At 53.1% G+C, this 17,023-nt stretch overlaps 1 protein-coding gene across 2 annotated transcripts; it reads left to right on the top strand.

The window, feature by feature from the left end:
* Positions 1–2,243: 2,243 nt before the first annotated feature.
* Positions 2,244–16,934, top strand: Samd14 (sterile alpha motif domain containing 14). 2 transcript variants are annotated; one of them, XM_032911877.1, is made up of 10 exons: positions 2,244–2,594; positions 5,863–5,917; positions 10,534–10,700; positions 11,103–11,391; positions 12,613–12,700; positions 12,783–12,857; positions 12,938–13,097; positions 14,581–14,700; positions 14,782–14,937; positions 15,370–16,934. In XM_032911877.1, the coding sequence occupies exons 2-10, from the start codon at positions 5,875–5,877 to the stop codon at positions 15,523–15,525; spliced, it is 1,254 nt and encodes a 417-aa protein (XP_032767768.1). In that variant the 5' UTR covers positions 2,244–2,594; positions 5,863–5,874; the 3' UTR covers positions 15,526–16,934. The 2 variants fall into 2 exon arrangements, with proteins under 2 accessions (XP_032767768.1, XP_032767769.1); XM_032911878.1 differs by having other exon boundaries at positions 10,534–10,695; positions 15,370–15,705.
* The last annotated feature ends 89 nt before the right edge of the window (positions 16,935–17,023 follow it).

The following is a 17,023-nucleotide window of genomic DNA, read 5'->3' as shown; positions in this document are numbered from 1 at the left end:
TGTGGGGTTTCCAGTCCCTGTACCTTCCCTAGATGTTCTAAGGAACGGTTGAAGGGTTACTTCGTGTGGAAGTATTGAGAGCGTTCTATGGCTCGAACCTTGTGTATTCTCTTCTGGGAGTTCCTTAGCCCTGAGCTGTGACTTACCCATGAAATGGGTCCTTTTGAGGGTCTGCCAAGTGGTTTGGGAGATTGCGGTTTGTCATATTAATTCCATCGGCCGAAGTAAATAATCATTTACTGAGCTGAGGGAGCTTGGTTAGAGATGCCGTAAGTCAAGCATTTGCTGCAGCGGAGGTAGCTTTTCCTCAATATCTCAGCACCTTAGGCCTGTTTAGGAAAAGGGTTCCATTCTAGCATTGAAAACACACACACACACACATGCACCCCCTATAATGACCCTAGAGCAGCAGTTCTCAACCCGTGGGCCGCAACCCCTTTCCCAGGGATCACCTAAGAACATCTGAAAACATATTTAGACTACGATTCATAACAGTAGCAAAATTATAGTTATGAAGTAGCAACAGAAATAATTTTATGGTTGGGGGGAGTCACCACACCACGAGGTGTATTAAACTGTATTAAAAGGTTACAGTATTAGGAAGATTGGACACATTGCCCTAGAGAGTATCTGTCTGCTCAAGTGGTGGCTAGAATCATCATCTCCATGTGGACCTACAGTCTAACCAGACTTTCAGCAGAATCTCAATGTGTCCTGAGGCCCTCCAGCTCTGGAATGTTCTGAGCCCCGTTGATGCTGTCCCCACTCACAGTTCTTAGGAACTCTTGGCTCAACATGCTGCTGCCCACGGGCCCTTGGCAGTGGCCCAGTCCCACAAGCCATCCGGAGTACTCCAACTATCCAGACTCTACTACTCTAAGTCCTGGGCTTTCTCCAAGGTCACCACTTTCTCCTAAACAAGTCGTTTTCTTTTTATGAGCGTGTGGTCTGGGCATCTAAGAGGACTCGAGAAGCCCCTAACTTAGAAATTTATGGGGAGGATGATCTTAAAAAATCTGAGAAGTGCCTGGGCACACTCCAAGATTGCTACATGGTACCTAGCTGATGATCGCATCCACCACCACTGACCTGCCACCATCTCTGGGTCACCAGGTCCAAGTCTGAGCTCATCCACTCCACGTCCTACCCCTAGCACCAGAACTGCCAGGCCCCCAGCCAAGACCCGCAGCCAGTCTAGACCCCTCCTTCTCTCTCAATTCTTTGTCCAGCCGGCTCCAAATCCTGTCTATGTCTTCAATTCTGTAGCCAGAATAGCTTTCAGCCTGATCTTTAATCTTCATGCTCATGGCTGTCATCATTCAGCAATCCCTTGAAGCCAGCGCCCAGACTTCCGGCTACCCTCTGCAGGGATGCCCAACGAGTCTTCCTGAAATTTATGTTGGAACGCCTCCCTCCTCGGTTAACCTTTTTATGGGGGGGAAGGAGGAAGTAGTAGAATGCAGTGTCAACCCTACAACCTCAATTTTCTCTGCTGGTCCATCCACCCTGCAATGCCCAGGAGTAAGTCTCCCATAGCTTGGGCAACAGGAGTAGCCACACATCTCTAGGAATCCTCCTTGTGCCCTACTCCAGTGCCTCGGGTGCACGCCCCCTCCAGAACTTAATGTCTTTCCCGCTCCTGGACCCACAGCTCTCAGGCTTGGCAAGTCCCATTTGGCTTAATCCTGATTGCACTGGACCACGTCTGTTCTGTTCAACCGCGGTCCCCTTCTGCTTCAGCGCCCCAGGTTGGCCGCTCCGCAGATGCTTGTTGAATAAAAGAGAATCAGAAGCCCTCACAGACCCTGCAGAGGAGATGGAAAGCCCCGTGCGTCCTGAGGCGGGACCGCCTCCCCGGTCGCTTCCCTGCCACTCGCGCGCAGACTCCCAAGCGCCGCGACTCCCGCGGTCCGAGAAGTAGCGGCAATTGGGATCCCCGGCCCGGCCGCGGGCACCCGCCGCCTCCTCCCCTCGGTCCTTGCTGCCTCCGCCCCTCCCGCCCTCCTCTTCCCTCCTTCCCTACCGCTCTTTGTCTCCGGGGCGCCCGGCCTCCCCACAAGCGCCCCCGCCCCCCATCGCCTTATCCCGGGCGACCCCCACGGACCTAGCCACTGCGACGCAGCACAAATCGGCCGGTGGCGCGAGGGTCCGAGACCCCCAGGCTTGGGGGCAGGGGCAGGAGGTGGCTCTCAGTCTCTCAGCTCTCTCTCTCTCTCTCTCTCTCTCTCTCTCTCTCACACACACACACACACACACACACACACACACACACACGTACACACACACACGCACACGCACGCACACACGGAGCATCCTCCCGTCAGGTTTCCCGGTCCAGCCCCGCCCGCACCTCCTGCTTCCCGCAGACCTTCTCCCTGCATCCCTACACACCTCGCCTCTCCATTCTTTCCGGCTCCGGGACTCTCCCCGCCGATCCCCCACAACACCCTGGGATGGAGCGACTCCAGCCAGCCCGGAGCCCCCCGCGACCGGGGTGAAAGTCCTTCGCCCCTCTCCTGCCCGGCATTCGCCCCAACACCATGGGCCTGAGGGGTTCCTGGGGCGCCGGACGCTGAAAATGACGGATGCTGGAGGTGAGGGGCCGGGTCCCCTAGGGTGGAAGGGGAAGCGTGGCCAGAGACTACTGGACTCAAGGTGGGACCCTCAGGAAGGCTAAATGGATCTAAGCCACAAGGGCCTTTCTTTCTCTGTCCCTAGGGAGACCTCACTGGACTGGGTTGCCGGGAGGGGACAGAAATAGGGTTTGTGTCCCTAATCCCTTTTCTCCCGCCTGAGGAAATTAATTTGAGAGAGAGAGAGAGAGAGAGAGAGAGAGAGAGAAGAGAAAGAAAAGAATGAATGAAGAAATAAAGAAGAAAAACTGGTGTGGGGGCAGGGGGAGAAGCCTTAACTCCTTCGTATCCGGCAGTTAGACCTGTGGGTTGAAGAAACTGTTCTACCCTCTGAGGGAGATTAGTGAGAAGGGACTCTGTCTGATAGGAGTAGGTGCCCTGTCCACCAACCCCATCTTCTAGGACGACGCTTGGACGAGCTGTCAAACTCCTGCGGACTGCTCCAAGCCTGGGGCTGGCTGAAGACTGAGAGCATGGGAGGGGCTCGGCTCCTTAGCTATACAACTGTCTCCCCAATGCCAGCCTGCATGTCAACCACTTCTTGGACTTATCAGCTGTGTGCGTCTCTGTCTCTATCTCTCTTTCTCTGTGTCTCTGTCTCTCTATGTCTCTCTCTCTGTCTCTGACTCTCTCTCCCTCCTCCTTACTTGGGGTCCCCTCTCCCCTCTTGCTGTGGGGCAGACATTCTGTTCCTTTCTCTCACCCCTTGGTGGAGCGGCAGGGCTACCCAGCTGCTTTCCCTGAGCCTCCTGGGTCTATTCTTTCTTGATCTCAGCTCCCTGTGGACACTGCCAATCTCTACCTCTGAATCTGCTAGTTCCTCCTTCTGTTCCATCCCCAGGTTGTATACCTTTTGTTTTGTTTTGTTTTGTTTTTTTCTCCTTCCCTTGGGCTCCAGGTAGCTTGGAACTCACCTGCCTTTCCTTTTCCCAGAGAAAGGTCAGAGGTCACTAGTGGTCCTCCAGGAATTGGTAGCTGTTGGGGAAGGGAGTGGTCTGGTGACAAGGGAGCCCAAAGGTTGTCCGAGGGGACAGGTTCATTTGCCTCCTTGTGTAGTAAGAGTGTGAGCAGAAGTGGGAAGAGGGGTGCAGGTGGGCATCTGATTTCCCAAGGCTGCGTTTTAGGGAGGAGAGAGTTGGGTGACAGAGGCAGGCGACCTGGACATTATGCATCCATGGAGTTTTACATGGGATAGTGCAGGAAGCCCCCCCCCCCCACACACACACAGTTCTGGGAGCTGGCTGTTAAAGACAGAGAGGAAGAAAGCAGTTTGTGCTGAATCAGGATGAGCTGAGAATCTGAGCTGGAGGCCCCAGTCTACCCAAGGGGGCTAAAATAGACCTTAGTGCACAACAGGCCCTCAGCCCTGGATTGGGACCATCAGGAAAGAACGTGGGCTGGCCTGCTCTGTCTAAGAGAGGAGGTGTCACCACGGTCTGCAGAGAGCAGCCATTCTGGGAGGAGAAGCAGCTACTATCCTGAGTCTCCAGGCTGAAGGGAGGGCACGTGGCTCGCTCGTCAGTCACAGGAAAGCAGTAAAGTCCGAAAAGGTCTCCATTTCTCAGGAGAGATAGCGTTAGACAAACAGGAGTGGCAACCTAGGACAGAGAACTGGAGAAGGGGCAGCTGGATCCCAACCAGAGAAAGCTTTGCAACCCAATGATGAGATATAGTTCCTGTTGAGGACCTACCTGCCTTCGTCTGGCCTCTCAGGTCTGGAGAGAATATTCTAGATATTCAGGGGACTCTTAGTCCCCAGAGTTCAAGAACAGCAAAAGGGTCCCTTGCTGAGATATCCTTGACCTCTCCCATATGGCATTGTTTGGCTCCGCTCCAAGCATCCCTCTAGCCTAGTGGAGGTGGTTTTAATGCTCGCCTTAATCCTAGCCAGTGCAGACCAGTTCTCCCTCCCTTTACCCCAACCCTCTCCTGAGAGTACCCTTTCCTCATGAGCAGGGCCAGAACTGCAGATCACGCCCCCAGGATAGAGCTGAGAAACAGGAGTCAGGGGTCAACATCTACCTCTTAGCGCTTGCGTATTAATGTTCACACCTGTAAAGTGGGGATACCGAGATGATGCCAGGCCTAGCAGCTCACAGAAAATGTCTGTGCAACGACAGGAGATCTAGAGAGCATGTGGTCTGGTCCAGTGCCCTGCCCTTCTCCCAGGCACCAGGGTATTAGAAGTAACCAGAGATTATGTCTCAGCTGTTCAGTGTCTCCCTACCGTGAGCCATCCCTCTCTTCTTATCCCTGCCTTCTATGCCTGTTAGGAAGCCTGCCCATGGTGTGCTGTTTCTGATGCATTTCCCCTGCTTCCCTTCCTTACCTGCCCGCTCTTCTTGCTTCCAACCACAAACCAAATATCAAAACCTGAACAGTACAACTCTGTCTGTCCACACTCCTTCCCAGAACGTTCTGAATGCTTTAGAGATTGTTCTGCTGTGAAAACGTAATGTCCCGATCCATCTGCAAGTCAAGAACGCTGGGGACTGTGGTTCTGTCTGAAACAGTGAGTGGCCCTGCTGGTGGGGCTGGCTTCCTGAATAGTTCAAAACAGCAGGTGGCGAGGGTCCTGGTGACAGGCGACAGAGGAAGAACTGATAGATACAAGGATGGGTAGAGGCGCAGACATAGTAGATGCTGGAAGGATAGGATACACAGTGGGAGGGACGGAGAGAGGAAGGGAGAGAGAGAGGGTAGGCAAGCAGATAGATAAAAAGATAGGTAGGTAAATGGATGGAAGAACCTGGGTTTTAAATCTGGATTTGCCATTAACTGCCTCGAGATCTTGGGCCAGCCACTCCCTCTTCTGTTTCGGTATAAAACGAGAGATCTGGGTTTAATCATTTCTATGACTTCTAGATTTGATGTTGGACAGTTGATGGTGATGGAGGCTTTTAGGGGAGGCCTGTGATTGGAGGGCCTTATGCAATGCAGGGACTGCTCCCAGTTCCCAGAAGCTGGCTATGTCCTGATTGGCTTTGCTGTGGCTTTCCTGATTATGTATGTCTCCCACCTCAGCCCCCACAGGCTTCTCTTCCAAGGGCCAGAGGAAGAGTGCTAAGGAAAGGAAAACAATGGATGGACGGGAAGTTAAAAGCTATTGACTCTTTTCTGCCACAGCCAACTAGAGCCATTAATCCACGATATCTCTCTCTCTCTCTCTCTCTCTCTCTCTCTCTCTCTCTCTCTCTCTCTCTCTCTCTCCTTTTTTTGTCCTTCCCAGCTCTCTTGAGTCATGGCTTCCTCAAAGCTTCGAGAACCTGTGGATGAAGTTTTTGGTAAGTTCTGTGTGACTCTGTGTCTAGCAATAGACTTAGCCGTGGAGCCCTGCCTTCAAGTCTAGTGGCCATTGCGTGGGGGAAGGGCAGACAGGGCGCTTAGGGTTCCTCAGTATGTGGTGAGCGAGTGACCTCACATGTAGTGTGTCATTTAATTTTCAAAATAACGTTGGGCGTACAGACGAGGGGTGTAAAGGGGCAGATGCTGCTGTGACCTGCTTTAAAGATCCCGTGGAGCCCAGTGAGGTGATGCAGCCATTAAAGGCGTTAGCTGTGCAACCCGAGTTCAATTCCCGCTCACATGAAGGTGAAAGGAGAGACTCAACTCCACAGAGTTATCCTCTGACCTCCACATGTGCGCTCTGGCACGCACACCCATATTCATACTTCATGCTCATACCCGCGCACGCACACACTAGTTATAATAATATATTTTTTGAATTGCATGAAAGACTTGAGTTCCGTCCCAAATACCCACTTAAAAACCTGAGCATCCGGTGTGTATGTGGTGGCACATGCCTTTAATTCCCGTACTTGAGGAGCAGAGGCAAACTCTGTGGGTTCAAGGCCAGTCTGATCTACATAGAGAGTTCTGGGACAGCCTACATAGAAAAATCCTGTCCAAAAATAAAAAAAAAAAAAGGCTGAGCAGTGCATACCTGTAACCCTAGTGCTGGAGAACGGAAGAAGGGGTTCCCCGGGGCTTTATGGACGGCCAGTGTAGCCATATCAGTTACCTCTAGGTTCAGTGAGAGACCCCATCTCAAAAATCCAGGTGGAGAGGGATCAAGTCCACAAACCTCTGACTTCTATGCATACACTCATGCATATATATGAATAGATATATATGAATAAATATGAATGAATGAATGAATGAATGAATGAATGAATGAATGATTAGTGGCAGAATTGGGAACCCTAGAATGCCTGGCTGCCAGTCCCTAGTCACTGCACTAAACCTCTGTATACTCCAGCTCAGACACCATACATTTTCTCCAAGTCACATATATACAGTGCCTCATCCTACACACACACACACACACACACACACACACACACACACACACACACACACAGACCTCCATGCCCTCAGCATTCTCTGTTGTCTGTGTACACACTGCCATTTTGAGAGATCACCCCACCAGGGCAGAGCTATCTGCAGGCTGTGTGGCTGTGATGTGGAAAAGCTGTCCCCCCGCTACCCCAGCTTGATTTAAGTAGATGATTCCTGGGTACAATTCCAAGGGGCTCCTACCCATGGGATGCCACAAGGCTCCGGCTTCTCCTGCTTCCTCCCATCTCTGCCTTTCCCTCTCCCCTCCTGCCATCTCCACTGGTCCTAGTCCCTGCCAGTATTGTTACCTCAGTCTCTTTGGGAACACTGTTCCCCACCACAGCCTCTCCACAGCCCCCACCACCACTTCCTTATCCCTGAGGCTGGCTCTTTACACTTCCAGCCTAACCTTGGCAGGTCCACAGAGGTGAGCTTGCCTTGGTGGGAGGGGGGCTTTTCTTTCTCCTCTGTCCCAGGCTCCTCACCCATCCTTGCTTGTTTTTCTTCTGTCTGCTGAGGTAGCTGGGCGCTGCCTGGAGTGCTTCCTCATACGAAGACAATTAAATATTCATCTCTCCCACTGCCCAGAACCCAGAGGGGGAGGCAGGGAAGAGAACAAATGGAAAAAGGGTTTGAGGGGCCCTGGTGAGACCTGCCCCACCTTGCCTTGTACCCCCAAGCCCTCAGGAGAGCCTTAGCTCTCCACACTGTGGTTGATACCCATTTTGCTATGTGACCCAATGACCCAGGTGCTCATGGCTGGATACTAGCTGGGTGCTTGGAGCAGAGAGGACGTCAGAGCACTGACCCAGAGGCCAGGGGACCGGGGATACCACGTTGACTTCCTCCACACAGCTGATCAAACCTCTCTTGTCTGAGTTTAGTTTCTCCACCCAGTAAATGACAGCTTAGAGTCATTCTTGCCTCCTTCTCTGTTCAGAAAGGTCAGAGCTGATCTGTCTGCTGCCTCCAAACAAGTCAGACTGCCTGTCTTTGACCTTAGCTAGCTCTTGCCAGCTCTATGCTCTTGGGCAAATTAAGGCTGCCCTGGGGGATCCCAAGTCCCATCCTCCTAGATTGTAGGAGGTTTCAATGGCCGGTAATTGTGAGGCACTTAGAGCAGTGTGAGCTATTACTGGCTCCTGGCTGCTTTCAGGGGCACCAGGAAGTTCTTCAGACCGAAAGGGAGTCACATCTGGATCCAAAAGAGCAATCTTGACAGTAGCTGTTGCCTCCCAGCCCCTCACCACACCCTGGACAGTTGCCATGGTCTCTGAGCCTGCTTCCTTCTTCAATCAGGCTTTTCTTTAACACCTCACACCCAGAGCTGTACCATACCCTCTCCTTAGAAAACCTTCTTCTGGCTCTGTTTACAAGCCCAGCTTGTGTGGCGGCCAGCCAGGCCACAGCCCGCCTACCAGATCAGAGGCAGTAGCCCTGGCGGATGTTGTCTCCTCATCCGTTCAGGATAGTTCCTCGTGTGCTTGTTTCCTTTTTCTCTCTGTTGTTGGGTCTCATTTGCTTTTTGAAACAGGGTTTCTCTCTGTAGCCCTGGCTTTCCTGAAACTCACTCCACAGATCAGGCTGGCCTTGAACTTAGGGATCTGCTTGCCTCTGCTTCCTGGGTACTGGTATTAAAGGCGTGTGGGCCACCATCAGTCCCTTTTTCTTCCCTTAAAAGAGTATTCACTAGGCACCTGTCATGCACTAGTCACAGACAGAAAACTCTGTCCTTACGGAGTCACCAGTTTAATAGATGCAAAAAGCGTAAATGACGAAGACATTCAGGATGCCAGAGAGTGGCACACGATACAGGAAGCCACAGGAATGGTCCTTTGGAGTTTATACAGGGGTGTCATGTGTGCAAAGGCTTTGAGGTGCAGGCTGGATCCCCATGAGGATGGAAGTGAGGCACAGACTGAACTTAGAAGGCCACTCGGGGACTCTGGCTCTGATTCTGCCTGAGAGGGCTCTGAGCATGGGACTGACAGAGCTGACACATCGAATCAGGATCACACTGGCTGCTGTGTTAAAAAATCCGATAAGTGGGAAAGAGGAGAGGAGGCAGGAGATGGCAGAGCTCTAGACCTCTCTTCCCCTCCCCCCCCCCGCTCCTCTCTGTATGTGCACTCGTATTCATGTGTGTGCTCATTCGTAAACAGTACTTCCCTGACAAAACTTAAGAGCGTAGGCTGTAGAGCGGGCAGTTTCGAGTAGGCAGTGCTCTTGTACAGGACCCAATTTCAGTTCCTAGTGCCCACCATCTGGCAACTCACGACAGCCTGTAACTCTACCTACTGGGGATCCGACACCCTCTTCTGAACCGTGAGGAGGCTATCTGCATTCTAATGTATATGCGGCCCTCCACCATGTACACATGGCATAATAATAATAATAATAATAATAATAATAACAACAACAACAACACCCTCAGACATCCTCAGAAGTAGAGAGAAAAGCACAATGTACCTTATGACCTGCTCATGGAACAGGATTTAGGAGGGCTGAGGGGAGAAGGGTAGCTGAGAGCTAACCAACCTGAGTTACTTGGGTTGATAGACCATTGGTCTAGTGGACAAGATGTCTGATTAAAGCAAGCCTATGAGGGAAGGAGGGAGGGAGGGAAAGAGAGAGAGAGAGACAAAGAGAGGGGAGAGAGAGAGAGAGGGGAAGGGGGGAAGAGAAAGGAGGGAGAAGGAGAGGGGAGGGAGGAGAGAGGGGGAAGGGGAGGGAGAGGGAGAGAAATTTGTAGCCCTGGCTGTCCTGGAACTTGCTTGCTCTGTAGAGCAGACTGGATTTGACCTACATGCACCACCATGCAGGGCTCTGATGGGTGGTGTTTGGCTGAAGCACTAGGGGGCTCTGGTTTGTGGGTTTCCTGGCGGATGCTTCTGTGCTTAGACTTGACATTTAGTGGGTGAGTCTGGGCTCGGAATAGGCAAAGTGGCCATTGAGTAGGGGTGCCTTTGGGATGTCTACAGATGAGAGAGGAACAGGCAAGACAGAAGGTGTGAAGGATGCAGTGGGGTCCCAGAGACATTCAGAGAGGATTGAACGTCTCGATCCAGATGCTGTAATGCTCCTCCCCAGATGCTGTGGCTCTCACTCCTAGCCCAGGTAGCTCTGAGGAGGATAGTGAGATGTGTGGCATTGGGTACATGTCAGATGCCTTTCCATCCCGCTGGTCTCCGCAGCTCCTCCCCTAGTCCTAGTGCCCCCACAGCTACTTCCTGCCACCCAGAGGTTCCATCTCTACTTCCTACTTCCTGCCCATTCCAACGCTTGCCAACTCCTCCGCCAACTTTAGGATCCAAGTGGGTGTGCCTCCTTTCACCCCTGCTTCTGCGAGTGTCTGCACATAGGCCAGCCATGTCCACAGGCGGACCGAGCGTGCTGTGCTGTGTGTCGGTGCTAGTCGGTGGGGTTAGGAGAGCAGCCCAACTGTGGGAGACCAGAATTCCAACCTACAGGCACAGGGGGAGGTTCTCCCAAGCGCCAGTTAAATGTCTGGGATGTTGATTCAGGGTGGCCCCTCTGAGGTGGCTCTGGTCTCCATTTGCAGACCTGGACTTGGCTGTACCAGAGACCACCAGACTGGACAGCAGCTTACACAAAGCCAGGGCTCAGTTGCTGGTCAAGGGCCGGAGACACCGGCCTTCCCGCTCCAGGCTACGTGACAGTACCAGCTCGGCTGAGGACGGTGAAGGCTCTGATGGGCCCGGAGGCAAGGTTGGGGTAACATACACACACCCACACCCTACCCCTGGATCATACCCCCTCCCTCGCGCTCCCAGGGTAATGTGCCCCTGGAGATCTGACAGTCATGCTCTCAAAGGTCAGTTAGCAGTTCACGTCTGGCTCTTGAATCCTCTCATACAGGAAAAGATGTTAGCCCATTTTACAGATGAAGTTGAGACCAGAAGGGTTCAGGAAGTCCCAGTAACTGTGGGATGAAGCAGGATGTCTTCACTTCATGTGATCGTCCGCTTCTCCAGTTTCGGGTCCGAGGAAACCCGCTCTCCAGACCCCAAGAAACACTTTCCTTAGTGCTCCCATACAGCCGACAGGGGAAACTGGCCTCCATCCTCTGGGATGTGAGGAGGGGGAGCTGAACCGCTGCCTCTCTTCCAGGTGACCGACGGCTGCGGCAGCCCGCTGCACCGGCTGCGCTCGCCTTTGCACTCGGGTCCAGGCTCCCCAGCCGGTGGCTCTTTCTGCCTGGAGCCGCCGGGCTTGAGACGCAGTCTGGATGAGGACGAACCGCCGCCCTCGCCACTCGCTCGGTACCGGCCCCTGCACAACGCCGCCTCGCATGAGGGCCTGGCTGCCACGTCCGGCTCGCCACCGCGCTCCGCACCCTCCTCCGACAGCTCCCCCAGCTTCGTGCGTCGCTACCCTCGAGCAGAGCCGCACAGCGAAGGTGAGCTCGATAGGCGCTTCGCCCCCTGCCGACGAACATTGGAACTGCGGCTGGGCCAGGCGGCTGGGCAGCTGCAGGGGAGATGGAAGGCCATTAGGTTCCATTCTTCATTTACAGAAGCTTACTGTATACTAGATATCGCTGGACCCAAACGGAGCGTAGAGACAGTCCTTAGCCTCTGGAGACGTGTAGCTTAGGAAAGAAACAACCAAATCACCCCGTAATTAACGTATAGGTACAAACTGTAATAAAAGCTATGCGGGAAATATGCAGTTGCTAATTGTCCTCACCTGACTGGAAACGCTTCCCTGAGGAGGTAACATTTGAGCCGAGATTGAAAGGCTGGTTAGAAAATGGCCAAGATAAAGTCAGTAATATGCCTACCATGCAGGAAGCAAGAATATCACAGCTGAATACCAGATACGGTCATGTACCCTGATTTTCTAGTACTCAGGAGGTGAAGACAGGAGAATCAGAAGCCCAAGGCTACACAGGAAGAAGCTCCAGGACACCTTGGGTTTCACTGAGACCCTATCTCAAAAAAGAACTAATTAGGGCAGGAGAGATGGCTCAGTGGTTAAGAGCATTGATTGCTCTTCCAGAGGTCCTGAGTTCAAATCCCAGCAACCACATGGTGGTTCACAACCATCTGTAATGGGATCTGATGCTCTCTTCTGGTGTGTCTGAAGACAGTGACAGTGTACTCACATAAAATAAATAAATCTTAAAGAAAAAATAGGCAAAACTACTTTGCTGGGCACATTAAAAAAAAAAAAAAGAACTAATTAATATTACTAGCCCTACCTTGGACTGGGTGGTGGCAGTACACATCTTTAATCTCAGCACTTGGGAGGCAAGAGGCAGGCAGATCTCTGAGTTTGAGGCCAGCCTGGTCTACAGAGTGAGTTCCAGGACAACTAAGGCAACTCAGAGAAACCCTGTCTCAAAACAACAACAATGAGGGAAACAAACACAAAGTCCTACCTCTCAGATGGAGACTGCTTTCACAGTATGTTAAAGGCAAAAGCAGGGGCTCCCATTAGATACTGTAAAAATGGCACACCTCTGCTCGAGTGTCTTATCCTGGGTCACACAGCTACGGAAAAACCCTAGAGCCAAATGGCCTAATTCTAGTCAAGAAATGTCTACCACCCCACATGGGCAGCGGCAGCAGGCCGGCACCACTGCATTCGCTGTTTTCCTCCCCTTCTCTTTCTAAAGACGACAGCCGGGATGCCAGCCCCCCTGAGCCTGCCAGCCCCACCATCGGCTTAGATAAGAAGACTCGCAGAAAGTTCCTGGACCTGGGGTGAGTCGGGGCAGGTATTGCCAGTGTCCTCGGAGCTGTTGGGGGAGGGGGCTCAGAGCATCACAGTGGTGCCTTCTTGCAGGGTCACTCTCCGCCGAGCATCTACCAGCAAGAGCCGGAAGGAGAAGGGTAGCAACCGCCTGTCCATGGGCAGCAGGTGAGAGGTACTCATGGCACCCACCCACAGCTCCCACCCTCTCCTGACACCCACAACATGCTGGATCCTTTTTTCCACAGGGAGTCTGTAGAAGGCTCTGGAAGGACAGGGGGCTCTCCATTCCTGCCCTTTTCCTGGTTCACAGACAGCGGCAAGGGCTCTGCTTCCTCGGGGAGCACCACCTCTCCAACCTGTTCCCCCAAACATGAGGGCTTCAGCCCCAAGAAGTCAGCTTCCCAGGTAAGCCTCTTCTTATTCCTTCTTTTTCTCCTCCTTCTTCTCACCCATCCTCCCTTCCCTCCCTTCTTCCATTTTCCCTGCTGAGGCAGTCTTACTCTGTAGCCCAGGCTGGCCTAGAACGACAAACCCTCTTGCCTTAGCCTTCTTAGTGCTGGGACTGCAAGACTGTGCCCTCCTTCCCAGTGTAACCCCAGGACTGTCTTGCCTAGCACTGGCTTCTAGGCTCACGACAAGGACATGCATACTTCGTCGTGGCTTGGACTGGGAGCCCAGGTTTTTCTGGGACCCATAGTGTCCCACCACAGAGACGCCTAGTGACTCATGACTTGCATCTACTCTCTGGCTTCATTCATTCATGGCTCATGCATTCATACCCATTTGTATTCCGTGCATTTGTTGATTCTGCTTCCTACGCTCAACACTCGTGTGGAAACACTAACACCCCCTCCCAACTCAGTCTGAGGAACTCTTGCTTCTGCCTGAGGCAGGTCTGGACTACACCATTACAAGCTGGCCATCTGCATGGTGGGAAGTTTTGGAGATATGGGGATGAGCAGGACCCCTACCTAGTCCTCTGAAAGCTTCAAACCCTAGGAAACAAGAATCATCAACACAACCAATACTAAAGTCTCCTTATGTTCACAAAGACCACTATACGGTACAAGGCCCACTATTGTGTGTGACTTTAACTGTGATGTAGGCAAGGAAGTCATTGTTATCTGCACTGTACAGATGAGCAAATGAGGTTCAGAGAAAACTCGCCCACAGATGTGCACAGCTGTGGATGGCGCTAGGGCTTAGGAGAATCAGAAGTGTGGGGTTCAGGGGAGAGGCCCTTCTGATGTGCAACTTTCTTTAACCACCCAATATTCTTCCTCGGCTCCTCCCTTTGTGCTGGTCCCAGGGGACACCATGATCAGTGAGACGGCCCAAGTCCTCACAGAGCTCCAAGGCCATGGGTGTACCCACTAGCCAGGATGCAAGAGGCCTAGGAGAAGAATTTTTTTTTAAAGATATTTATTATGTAGTGTTCTGCCTGCATGTACGCCTGCAGGCCAGAAGAGGGCGCCAGATCTCATTATAAATGGTTGTGAGCCACCGTATGGTTGCTGGGAATTGAACTCTGCCAGTTCTCTTAACTTGTGAGCCATCTCTCCAGCCCAGGAGAAGGATTTTATGTAACAGGGTCACATGATCCAGCCTGGGGGAGGGATCCTGGTAGACCATCTACAGGAAGCAGTACCTAACCTCCTCCATTCCTGATAATTCGTCTACCTAACTTAACGTTAGGACCTTATTGTCTAGGCTGGGGTTCTGATATGTCACTTCAGTCATCACAGCCTCTGTCTGGCTGCCTCGTTCCTAGTCCTGGAGCATTGAACAGCTGCTGGTGCCTAGTTTACTATTTCAGCCCCATCTGGTCAGGTGATGGGCTTGGAGGTGGGAGGTGACCTTGCTCCTCCGTGCATCCCTTTCTGTGTAGGAATCTACCCTGAGCGATGACTCCACACCTCCCAGCAGCAGCCCCAAGATCCCCGGTGGCCCTCGACAGGAGACCAAATGCTCCTATCCCTACCATACGTTGTCCCAGTCCTCAGATGAGGTGAGTGAGGTTGGCTTTGTGCCTGCTGGGGGGACCCGGCCACAGGCTGGGCTCCCTTTACTCTTCCCATCTCTACCGCAGTTTCTGGATGAGTCCCTCCCTGCTGTAGAACACTGGACCAGCCAGCAGGTGGGTCAGTGGCTGCACAGCCTCAACCTGGAACAGTATGTCGCTGAGTTTGCTGCCCGGCAGGTGGATGGGCCGCAGCTCCTACAGCTGGATGGAAGCAAACTGAAGGTGGGTCAGAGTGCAGAGCTGATGGTCGGCCAATCTGAGATAGCCTTCAAGGATAAGGACTTCCCTTCTGACCCTGATTTACCTCCTGGGCTGAGCTGGGATTTCCTCTCCTTGTCTAGCCTCTGACCCCATATTCATTCTCAGAGCCTGGTTACCACCTTGTGTGACCTTGAACAAGTCACTCTCCATTCCGAGGACCTCAGAAGTTGGGCGGGGTCGGGCTAAGGCTGAAATCCTAGATTGAGGATCTGAAGCCAAGGATGGGGTCCCAAATGGCCTCGTGCCAGGAGTTGTCATCTCTGACCACTCGCATGCCATTCCTCTTAGCGTAGGGCCCAATCCCTAGGCGAAGGCCGTACAGAAGAGCAGACTCCAGCGGGTCTGCAGGGCCGTGTTCTGGGCCTCTGTCCTTCATTCTGGTTTTCTTCCCAGAGCCTGGGGCTTAGCAATTCGCATGACCGGGCACTGGTGAAGCGGAAGTTGAAGGAGCTGGCAGCGGCTGCTGAGAAGGAACGGAAGGCGCAGGAGAAGACCGCACGGCAGCGGGAGAAGCTGCGGCGCCGCGAGCATGAGGCCAAGAAGAGCTAGGAATGGCTGGCGGGGCTGGCACCCCGGCGCACTTGCAGCCACCTGCATGGGCCTCACCAGGAAGGCAGGGTCTAGGCACCAGGTTCTTGGAGCACATGGCCCCCTCTCACCCTGTTTGGACTGAGTCCTCTGGAGGGAGACCCCAGGGGGAGGGCCCAGTAATAAACCCAATTTCGAGGACTTGTTTGGCGCAGGCTTCCAGGGGGAAGCAGGTGGCAGAGGAAGAGGGCAGAGGCCAGGAATGCAGCAAACGTGGAGCCCAGAGGAGCCTGGTTCAGGCTGAACCACCGCCCTCTGACTAGAGTGGTACTGAGCAGGAAGTGATCTAGCTGGAGAGGCCCTACCATGGCCAGGATTCCTAGGCTTAGAGAGTAGCCTGGGCGACCTGACTGGAGACAGGAGATAGCTGTGTCTCCTCAGCTCTTGAAGGTGGCTGTGTGGTGGGAGAACAATTCTCCCCAGAAAGGCCAGTGGGCACTGCCAGTAGCACTGTGAGTGGATTCCCAGACACCCCCTCAGAGGAGAGAAAAGTGAGCAGGGAAGGGTAAACTGGCCTCTGTAAGGACCGCAAAGGGGAGAAGGGGGAGCATTTTCACATTCATATTCTTTCTCTCTCTCTCTCTCTCTCTCTCTCTCTCTCTCTCTCCCCCTCTCCCTCCCTCCCTCCCTCCGTCCCTCCCTCCCCTTCGCTACCCTGCAGGTTCACACAGATCTGCTCCTCTCCCACTGGGCCAGGAGTAGGTCTTTGACCCTTTCACAAAGCTAGAATACACTTCTTCAGAAAGTACTTGAGCCTTCTCTGAGGGCAGGAAAAATTGGGAGCTGTTGGGGACATAGGACATTCCCCACTAGTGCCTAGATGATGAAGAGGCATGATCTAAGGATGGTCTTTAGGCTGCCAGATTTAAAGGGTCTGTTGGCTTCCCAGGTGCCTACAGTGGACATACTGCTGGCTTAGGTTTGCTAGGCTACAGAGGGGGACTGGGCCAGCCTTGGATGGGACTGGCACGTGTCCTTTGTAGGACATGTTCAGAGATAGAGAGTCCAGGTGTCATGCTGACCCAGCTTCTTGGGTGCTGGTCAGTTACTACTGGGCCCAGGTTTCTGATGAGAAACCCCCACCCCTCCCAGTTTCCTGGAGGGGTGGACAGGACCTGCATGCTAACTCCCTCTCTCCTGCCTGGGAAAATGGCTGAAGGCCAGGGCCCTGTGCTTGGGCTCAGTCATCTGCACTGGGAGTGGGGCCTCAGAGGGAAACTAAGGTATAGGGGCATTGGCACTTCCTAGACTGGGTGGGGAGGGTGGAGGCCCGACTGTCCCTGAAGCCGTCAGGAGCCAAGTGTGCCCACCTGCATGTGAAGGGGGAAGATGGTTATCAACTTCTTTCAATAAATACTTACCACACACCAGTGATCTTTCTGTCTGGGACACAGGACTAAGCGATGCCTTGAGTGCCATTGGGCGATGGGGTGCCAGGTGTTGTGAGTGGATGGCCCAG

The sequence above is a fragment of the Rattus rattus genome, chromosome 9, assembly GCF_011064425.1.
Source record: "Rattus rattus isolate New Zealand chromosome 9, Rrattus_CSIRO_v1, whole genome shotgun sequence".
Classification (NCBI taxonomy): Eukaryota; Metazoa; Chordata; class Mammalia; order Rodentia; family Muridae; genus Rattus; species Rattus rattus.
The sequence above is the reverse complement of the archived record's forward strand: the minus strand, read 5'-3'. Positions and strand labels throughout refer to the sequence as shown.